At 41.2% G+C, this 10,204-nt stretch overlaps 1 protein-coding gene across 4 annotated transcripts; it reads right to left on the bottom strand.

Annotated features, from left to right (window-relative positions):
* Positions 1-207: 207 nt before the first annotated feature.
* gdpd4b (glycerophosphodiester phosphodiesterase domain containing 4b) lies at positions 208-10,204 on the bottom strand. 4 transcript variants are annotated; one of them, XM_010731122.3, is made up of 17 exons: positions 10,052-10,204; positions 9,393-9,486; positions 8,858-9,068; positions 8,155-8,258; positions 6,928-7,021; positions 6,336-6,395; positions 6,089-6,187; positions 5,901-5,994; positions 4,589-4,734; positions 3,746-3,828; positions 3,276-3,426; positions 2,285-2,509; positions 1,706-1,863; positions 1,452-1,599; positions 824-906; positions 595-674; positions 208-393 (listed from the first exon to the last, which is right to left on the bottom strand). In XM_010731122.3, exons 3-17 carry the CDS (start codon positions 9,020-9,022, stop codon positions 311-313), a joined length of 1,773 nt encoding a protein of 590 aa, XP_010729424.1. In that variant the 5' UTR covers positions 9,023-9,068; positions 9,393-9,486; positions 10,052-10,204; the 3' UTR covers positions 208-310. The 4 variants fall into 4 exon arrangements, with proteins under 4 accessions (XP_010729424.1, XP_019130325.1, XP_027134283.1 ...); XM_019274780.2 differs by having other exon boundaries at positions 9,418-9,486; XM_027278482.1 differs by having other exon boundaries at positions 9,418-9,483; positions 10,052-10,199.

The following is a 10,204-nucleotide window of genomic DNA, read 5'->3' as shown; positions in this document are numbered from 1 at the left end:
TCATAACGATGTTTTCATTAGTGTATAATCACCTGAAAATAATAATCGTTATGTTTTTGTTAACTCAGAATGAGACTTTTATATCTACTAACAGCACGTGTTTCCACAGTAACCCAGAATGGACAAACACTACTGACTAATTTCAACATTTAACCAGAGAAGAACGTTGCATTTTAGTGTGATAAAAAGATTTACTAACAAAGTGAAGACATGTTTCCATCACTTTATTTCATTAAAACAAAGTGCACTAGTCAGAGTATTTTGCAGAGATCTGACAGGTTGGCAATATGAGGCAGTCAGAGGACGATGTTTAGTGCTCCGTCACAGTCGGCAGGTTGAGTATCTTCTCTGCTTGGGAGTTCACACTGGAGACTGACCATATATCACTCATCTCTGAAAGGGGAGATGGGAAAATAAAATATTGTTTGATTTTAGTCACATAACAACGGTAATGGACGTCACTGAAAAACAAGAAACAGCAGCCTAAATGTACCGGATGTTGATGTAGACGAATAGATTCTCTTGAAAACACTTGGTGTGAATATATATATATAACAAGTGAATAAGTGTAAAGTTTTCTTTACAGCAGCTCACCTGTTTTGAACTTGCTATACGTGCCATTGTCCATTGTGATTTTGCTACCCGAGCAGAAAGACAATCCTCGCTCTCGCCACCTGCCAGCAAACACAACATGTGACCCTGTTTTCATTCAGATCAGCGCTCCTGCCTGAGTCAAAACTCAGGGTAGGATTGTCCTGCTAACCGTTTTGTTTTGTAACTGACTGTGTGCGCATGTGTATGTGTGTGTGTGTGTGTAATTCACCAGTGAAAGATGAAGATTATGAGGATCATGACAAGGGACACCAGATCAGTGAGAATCCACATCAGGTTATACTCATCTGTACTCTGAGAACAGACATTAAAAAAGCAGTGGAGAGGTCAGTGATTCATATATATCTTACAATACATAATTTAAAGTTTAAATTCTCCTCATAATGATACTATTGGTTCTTTAATTAATCCAGAAAGATTAACAAGTAAACAATTACCATTTTGGTATTGAATATTTATAATTAAGAATGACATATAAGAAGAGAAGGTCAGAAATGAGTTTATGGGGAATTCTCAGAAATGGGCGGATGATACCAGAGCTTGTTTCAGTGTCAGTGCTCATGTCAAATGAAGTAAACAACGTTACTGATGACATTTGAAGCTTCAAACATCACTGCTGTTTCAGAGAGGGCTTCATTCATCCATTTTCTGTAACTGACTTTAGACAATAGGCAGGGTACATCCTGGACAAGTGCCAGAAGTAGGAGAATTTTCTCAACAAATAAAATAAACAAATAATCGATCAGTTTATATTTTACATTTGGAGATGACCTGGTTTTCACAGGATGGTTGTAACAGTAGCAGTACACATGAAGTACAAGTTGTAGTTGAGCAGTTACCATGAGGAAGAGAGGGGCGCTCATGGTGCTGAGGAGCTGTGGAGAGTTGGTGGTGACCGAGTGAACTCCACTACACCAGGCCAGAGAGTAGAGCCACGTCTGGCTGATCACATACAGGTTGGTGGTGATGTTCGCCGCAGCGTACTCACTGCACGCAAAAGAGGAGCAGAGTCATGATATGTTACAAAATACCATCTTTGATAGATAGATACACACACACACACACACACACACACACACACACACAGAGTGACCTGACAAGCTCAGTGGACATGGAGCTGTAGTGCAGGTTGAGTTTGACGATGTGGTTCCTCTGGAGCTCCTCTAGGGGGAGTCGACTGCCAGAGGTCTGCTGGAGTTCAGGATCCATCTCCTGGACCAGAGCTCGCAGGTCTGATGGCAGCCACAGCACCTGGTCAGTCCACATCCAACACAAACACACACACACACAGAAACAGATGCCGTGATCGTAAATAACTAGGCTAGACATGAGTCATTAACTGCCTTCTGTCAAATAATGCAATATTGAATTACAAGATTTCAGCTGCTCTTTAGTTATTTTCAAAATCTGTTTTTTAACCATCTGGATAAAAAAAAATATTGTGTTTACTGAACGGTAAAAGACTTTGTCCTTCATTCATACTATTAATATTTCATATAACTTTTCAAACAAAATGTGTAAATATTTATCTTATGTCAAGAGATGACAGGTTGAAAATATTTTATTATTGTCCAGTGGACTGAATATCTTTTCTGTGACTTGAACATAACAGTACAAAGCGACACACAAACTGGGTTAAACCCACTACCGAGTTTGTCATTATTTTGCTCACCTGCGAGGAGTGGATGGAGGACTCGTTCTGAATGACCTCCAGCGTGCGTTGCATCCAGGTATCTCTGTAAGGGTGACCTCTGGGTGGGCGGTAGAGGTCAAAGATCACCTGTTTGTCTTTCCGAGCTGCCAGCTGGAGGAACGCCCGCAGGCTGCAGACAGACTGTTTCCCCGCCTGCAGTCGGTCGTCTGCCCCCAGTGAGCCGGCTGTACCGAACGGGTCATGCTGAAAGGGACAACCATCGATAACTAATTAATACTGTGACGTAACATGTTGTCCAATATGTTCATCAACTACCTCAATTCTGCGGTTGTTATATTAACATTCTTACCTGTATGTTTGTGAGTCTGCCTGTTCTTACTTGTGAAGTCTCACTGTTGTATTTATGATATTATGTTTTAATCTGCAAACTGGCACATTCAGTTGGAGACCCACAGACCACATCGGGTCTATAACAGACCTCGCCCAGCAGTAGTAGCTGACAAGTGACCCATTTTCACTTCCTTCTCAGCTTTGTTGGCACATTTTCAAAACATCTGGCTATTGACAGTCACAAAGATGGAAGTGCTAGTGAATACATGTCTGTCAGCCCTAAAATGTGAACAGTACTGCCATCTCCAAACTCAAATCCAGTCTGTTTAATTTGTGTTTAATGATTGTGTTAAGGAATTTTCAGAGACACAACACTGATAAACACAAAACTATCCAGACAAACTATCCTGAGGAATCACAGAAGAGGGACGCTAAAGTGCAAACTTTGACTGCATCTTACGATCTGAGCCATTTTACCCTGGTGCTGGTGATTTTAAACACTAAAAATGTTACATCAGTGGCACATGTACAGATCAACTATAACCAATGCTCTGCTGTTCAACCTAGAAAGGCATTGTGGAATATCTCCTGGCTCTGATGTGGCTCTGGAGAAGCTGGGTCAAGTCTGAGAAAACAGCAGTGACATTATAACTCCATAATGTTACAGTATGTGACTCACAGAGAGAAACCAGGCCCCGGCATTCAGGCTCTCCAGCTCGGCCCAGGTAAACATGGCAGCCGGGTCTTTGGTCCGGTTGGGGAAAATCTCATGGATGTTGGTGGTCCGTTGCAGGGTGTGGTCGTGCATCAGGAAGGGAACCCCATCAGAGCTACAACCATGACATGACAACAGCATAAGGTGAATAATACGCCAGAGAAATCTTAATATCGTTAATATCCACCAGACTAAAACTGCCCTGAGGATGAATTTGTTGATCCTCTGGCTTTTCTTCAAGCTCCACAATGAGGTTAACATTTTTGGTGTTCAGTGAAATGTCTCGACATCTATTAGATGGATTATCTTTAAATGTAGTCCCTTCCTATAGATAGTCAGTATAGTATTAATTAACAGTAAACATATGAGATTTTTGCTATAATGGACAGTAATGTAATGTAATGAGACACTTCTGCAGTCAGCTCCTGACTGACCTAATAGTGACATCCGTCTCCAGGCCTTCACTTCCTGTTTCCACAGCCTTCTCAAATGACATCATTGTGTTTTCTGGAGCAAGCTGCAAACAGAGTTACACACAATGACAGTCAATAAACAATAGTTAACAATAGACCAACAGATCACTGACATGCAGTAGCAGTGTCAACTTTTTACAAGTACTGTGTGCAGTGCTAAAGTGGAAACATCGTACAGTATCCCCCAACATATTCAGGCTCACACTACTCTGCACTGAATTTTGTCTTATATTTAGACTTTAAAATCTTATAGAGATCAGGATCTTTTAATAGATGATTGTATTGGTTTTGCAAATTTTCTGGGAATATACTTTTTTTTAATTCTTTCGGTCATTTTTTTCAAGCAAAAATTCAAACATATTTTCTGGTTTCAGATTCTTAGAGGTGACAACATGCTGCTTTTGTCTGACATATGTGACAGTAAATTAAAAATCTCAGACTTTCAGACTGTTGATCAGGCAAAATTAGCTAATGATAACATCACTGTGGAGTCTGTGATTTTGTGAATGTCATTTCTTTTACAATTTGGAAATAATGAATAGAGAAAAACGACCGTTTAATCAATAATAAGAATAATTGGTAGTTGTTGCCTTGATCCTAATTTAATTTAAACTTTAAAAAAAGACTTAGAAAAGTCACAGTCTACATTTTCTTTCTTGTTCAGGGGACTGCTAATAGTTTAAGTGGATTAAGAGACCAGTGCGACATCAGGCCATCAGTAAGACAATCTGACTAGAAAAAAAGCTCAATAACTAATGCTTGTTATTTTTACAGTCTAAAATGTCACCTTGGATTATTGCTCACCATGGGTGCTCCTCTGTGGCCAATAAGGGTTGGTGCAGGGCCCAGGATCCCGTCCTCTTTGATACAAGGAGAATACAAACCAAGAGGCACCAAGTAGAGGGCGGACAGGATGGTCAGGTAAACCCCAATGATCAGTGCCCGCCTCACTGAAACACAAACACTGATTTCTAGTTTCTGTTATGGAATTTTCTATCCTTAGGCTACACATGGTCACGTGTGGGCCTTGAGGTCCTCGGCAGTATTAATTGTTTGTCTTTGACTAGGTGCCACCATATCTCAACACTGTGGTGACCGGGTCGAAGAGACCTGTTGCTGCCTTCCTAGTCATACATGTAATAGATAGCTTGTTGTTGACGTTCCAATCTGCGTAAACAGATATCTGTGTGCCCCTAGAATATGTTGACAATAACACCTCCAAGGGTAAGGACATTCTCTTTGACTAATTCTGGGCGTATAGTATTTGGGGTGTGATCTTTTGGTTTAAAGTTCATCCACCATCACAAGTTCGTCAGAATGCGAGACCGACTCAGGGACTTCTGATGTACTTTAAAAGTGTCTCTAATTCTCTTTGGCCAAGCGTCCATAAATAAAACAGCATAAGACATCAGAGGCTGCTGAACACTTTCTTCACTTTCTTCTTTCTGACCTCACCATTGACCTTTGACTTCAGCAATTTCTCCACAACGGTTTCCAGTCAAGTTGACATTTAAAAAAGTGAAATAGGTTCATAACTTTTTATTCTTTTTTTAAAAGAATAAAATAGTTCAAATGGAAATGCATTAATTTGATTGTTAGAAGAGAACATTGAGTGTAAAAATGACAATCTGCTGCTGAGAATAGGCGAGATTTTTACATATGTTTGGTACACCAAGACATAACATGTTCATTTGTGAGCTTTAGAGGTGCTGGTAGGTGGATTTTTAACCTTAGAACAGAGCCAAGACCTGACTGTTTTCAGTGTTTATGCTAAACTGAGCTAACTGCATATTGGCTCCAGCCTCATATTTAGCATACAGACATGAGTGGTAGGAGATCCCTGGGACAGACCCAGAAGGTCTGGAACATAGGGACTATATATCGCATCTGGCCTAGGAACGCCTCGGGATCCCCCCAGGAGCTGGAACATGTTGTTGGGGAGAGGGATGTCTGGAGTGCCTGGCTAAATCTGCTACCACCGCAACCCAACCCCAGATTAGTGGAAGGAAATGGATGGATGGACATGAGTGGTGTCAATCTCCTGAAGAAATCAAATATTTTCCTAAAATGATCCAACATCATTCAGCCTGTCATATTCAAATCAAATGCGCCTCACCTCTGCTGTTCATGCGAAAGAAATGCAACGCTATTGGCCAAGCCAGCACCGTTGCCAGGAAGACTCCGCCCACATGTAAATAAGGTGCCGTCACCTGGTCAGGATACAAAACAAAGCAAGCGTCAGGAGTGGAAACCTCACTGAGAGCATGTGAAGGCTGATGGAAGGAGGAGGAAGAGGAGAGTCACCTGAAAGGAAAGTAGTAAAGTCATCCATTCTTTACTCCACAGGTCAGACAACACAGCAGTGGCTCCGATGGAGAAGATCAGGCTCATCAGTATCCCGATCTGACAACAAGGAAACATGTCATCCATCCACAAACACTGCAGTCATGATTTGAGGTGTAATACACAAACATTTCACAACAAGATGGAGATGATGCAGTCACACAGAGCGCTCGTCACGCACAGACACACTGAAATGGAGAGTGGTTACCTTGTGACTCCAGTGTAAATAGAGCTTCTGGCCCTCTGACAACAAACACACAGCAAGCAGCTGCACAGAGGAATAAACACACACATTAGATCTGATAAATGATGTTGAGATAAATTATACAGCCTCAATATAACATCAACACAAACCTGGTTTTCTTATTCAGACCTCTAGGAGGAGACATTCCTGTATCTGTTTAGAGCAATACGTTTTTGTTTGTTTTTTCATCCTTTTTCTGAGAGCTAACATGAGGAAATTGACACCACTCTTACATATGTGCATAACATTTTGAGCTAGAGCCTGGAGGCTTTTAGTTTAGCTCTGATGTTTTGATATATTTCTGGGATTTGGAGCGTCAGGCTGGCAGTCGATTAGCACTGAAAGTTAAACTCCTCTGGCTCCATAAATCCACAAACATAAGCAGTAGTGATACACACGGCACAGAATGACTGGTTGCACAAAACTTAAACAACTACTTCTAAGAAAAAAGATATGAACTTTAAAACAGCTCTGTGGTAAATATGACATCAAACACTGACAACACGAGATCCATCTTGGTATAAAACGCTCTCATCAGTTTGTGTTTTCGCCTCACCATGAGAACGGTGACGTAGGTGAAGAAGGCTGCAGCGATGACCAGCAGCACCACAGACCAGGGAAACCAGAAACCCAGGTTCCCAAAGTTAAACCTGCACAGTCAAGAGCCAATTTAGGCACACGAGTAAAAACAGAAAGACTGTTCAATGATTGAAACACAAACAAAGAAGATATATGTAAACAGAAGATATACTACATGGCTAACACACTATGGGCTGTTCTGACTCTCATGTCTGAGGGGTGCAGACCAGGAACCACAGTGCCCCATGTTTGAGACCAGTTGAGGATCTTTGCTCCATGTCTGTGTCTACCTTGTTTCTAATCTCCGCTATCACAGACAACCATTTTCATATATAAAGATACCTCATCATGAACTGTTGCTACAGCTCTCAGAAAAAAAGTGACTAAAATCATCTAATCTAATTTCTCTAATTTAAATTCTGCTGTTCTTATATTTTTAGGGAGTCCAGAGACTCTTGTGCAGCGACTGAGAATGCCCAGAGTTTACCATCATGGGATGATTAACAGCCCTTTATCTGTAGATCTGAGAGGCCTGGCTGTTCTTTATGGGGCTGGATGTTCTGTAATATAGCTCGGGGCGAGACCATGCAGAGGTTCAAACACAAACAGAAGAATCCCATAAGAAATTGGATACTGAATTGGCATGCAGTGCTAAGATGCTAATATGGGAGTAACACATTGTATTGGAAGCGGAAAGTAATTTATTTAACCAGGACAATCTTCCAAAATCTTGGTGCTTCATTTTTTTGACTACAGGTCAAATGGATCCTCTTTCATGACCTTGAATGCAGTCTAATCCATGTGTGATTACCTGCTGCTCAATATTAGTTAACTTGTTTTGAGTTTTAGTTGTGCTGGTGTGGATGTCACAAAACAAAGACTCCTAACATCAGATTTCTCCCCCAGGTTCATTATAGCTACAGTCCAGGGTGGATTACAGAGTGCTCCAGATTTGCTTCCCTCCTACTCTAAAGAGTGTTAACTCGTATACATGTATGTTGCATATTCCTAAATTGACCAAACTGTAAATCTCAAGTCAGGTAGTATTGTAACATAGAGAAAATGCACACACTGCACAGAGAGAGGGATGAACAGAGGGTTAAACAGAATAACAGGAGCTTATTTTTGCCCTGGGAAGTTAATATGACTGTGGATGTTTATGTGTGCAGTGATTACGCTATAAAATGCAAAGTACTCAACCCACCAGTCAAAGTCATTGTAGTCGTTCTTAGCTTGTCCCCAGAAGTAGAGAAACACCAGCGTTAAGCAGAACGCCACCACAAGCAGAGCGAAACTGACACCTTCCAGCTGTCGGCAGAAGAGACAAAAATGTTTTAAACTGCACTTTAACACGGAGAATTTTCCTCCATTTATTGCCTCATTTCTTTGGAAAAAAGAGACTGATCTTTGACCTCTTTAAAGGTCTTTAGTGGCTGTGGTTGTGAAACAGCTCTGCTCTCACTGTGTGCCTTCAATAATGAAATGAAATGAGCTTTCAAAGTGTATTTGATCATTTCTTGAAAACCTTTTCGACTTGCTGACTTGAAATTGATGGTTAAAAGATGCCTTGAGTTTCTATTTACATTGAATTTTGTCCACCTAAAACGCAGCGCTGAAGCCTGCACCTACAAAACACTAGCAGTGTTGTTCTTCCTGTGTGTTTCCTGTGAAACTATCTGCAGATGTGCATATATACCATCACCCACACAGGAGAACATAAAAAAAACACTGCACCAGAGGTCAACTACTGGTCAAAAACTCCACAGGGTATTCTGCTTTATTGATTTGTTCAGTCATTTTCCAATTAAATGGTTTGTAAGACTGAGTCTCAATTGTGTGTTTTCTGCATTTGAATTGCATGATTGGTTACTGACTGGAGCTGATCTCGTGCTGGAAGCTGGTCTGACCTTGTTGCAGCAACATTCTCCCGGCTCAGTGCAGCTCCTCTCATAGCGTCTCCACCGGCAGCCGTACAGACCAGACAGACATGACACTAAAGGCCGGTGCTCGTAACGCCGCAGGACTTTTGCACGAAGACCACGCAGCCGGCCAAACTGCAGCTGGGATGCCATGTGCTCACACACACTCTGACACGCCTTCCACCCTGATCACACGCATCTGAATCACATAAAAACACAACAGGTCACATTGTGATGAATGTTGAAGAATGTTGAATTATGACGCTGCTTTCTATCACATTTCTATGTCGCCTTGTAACATGACTACAAAAGCAACTATGCACACAAAATAACAAGTATAAAATCCATTAGTAACCTCTCAATCTTGGATTTCTTACGATAAACAGCCTTAGATACTAACCCTCAACAGGAAATCTGTTGAAACTTGGTTTACCACAGCCAAAAAACTAAGTTATGGTACACTATTGTTATTGCAGAAAATCCTAGTTGCTCTGTTGAAGGAAATATTCCAATTTGCTCAGACCTCTTCAGTTTGTGTTGGCCTTCACCTTCACGTTTCTTTCTTCACGTACGCCAGCTCTTGTGCAACTCAGACGTGTTTCAGGTCATTATCTCTGCTGGAGAGCAAAGGACAGTTCAGGTGGTTGTAATTCTCCTTGAATTATTAAAATGACATCTTAATTAAAATTCACTTATATATCTGGCATATAGTATCATACTGAAATATGTAGATAGATAGTACAAAAAATAACCTGTTGTTTATATAAAGAAGCAACGATAAAGCACATTGTTAATGTAATAAACTCTACTCAGTAATCCAACTCTTCAGTGCTGCATAAACACATCATCATTCAACATTAACCTGCAGGTATGCTGGTAAACAAATTATCACATATGCACACATATGATCGCCCTTTATTCACGTGTTGCATGTGGGCCGACTTAAAGATCATTCATATAACCTGTTCATCGGGTATAATCAGCTGTCCACATTGTCCAGCATGTATGAAAATGTCAAATTTAGGGATTTTCAGTCCACACATAGGAAACAGGATCTATGAGACCTTGTTAGAGCTAAGCTGGTCAGAAAGCCGAAACACATCGATGCCATTCAACGGGTTCAGCATCTCTTTTATGAGCGCATATTCTCCTCATATCAACATGTAGTGTTAGTCATCCTACCTCCAAGTTAACCTCCAGGTCGGTTCTTCCGACCGACGGAAAAGACGCCGGAATGCGCAGCTCTTCCTCGGCTACTCGATGTGGCGCTGGTGACCTCGGAGGATGAGCTGTCAAGCTGCACGGAGAGACTCACACGGCTAACGGAAGTGTAAT

This window comes from Larimichthys crocea, chromosome III (genome assembly GCF_000972845.2).
Source record: "Larimichthys crocea isolate SSNF chromosome III, L_crocea_2.0, whole genome shotgun sequence".
NCBI classification, from domain to species: domain Eukaryota; kingdom Metazoa; phylum Chordata; class Actinopteri; family Sciaenidae; genus Larimichthys; species Larimichthys crocea.
This window is presented reverse-complemented; position numbering and strand designations above follow the sequence as displayed.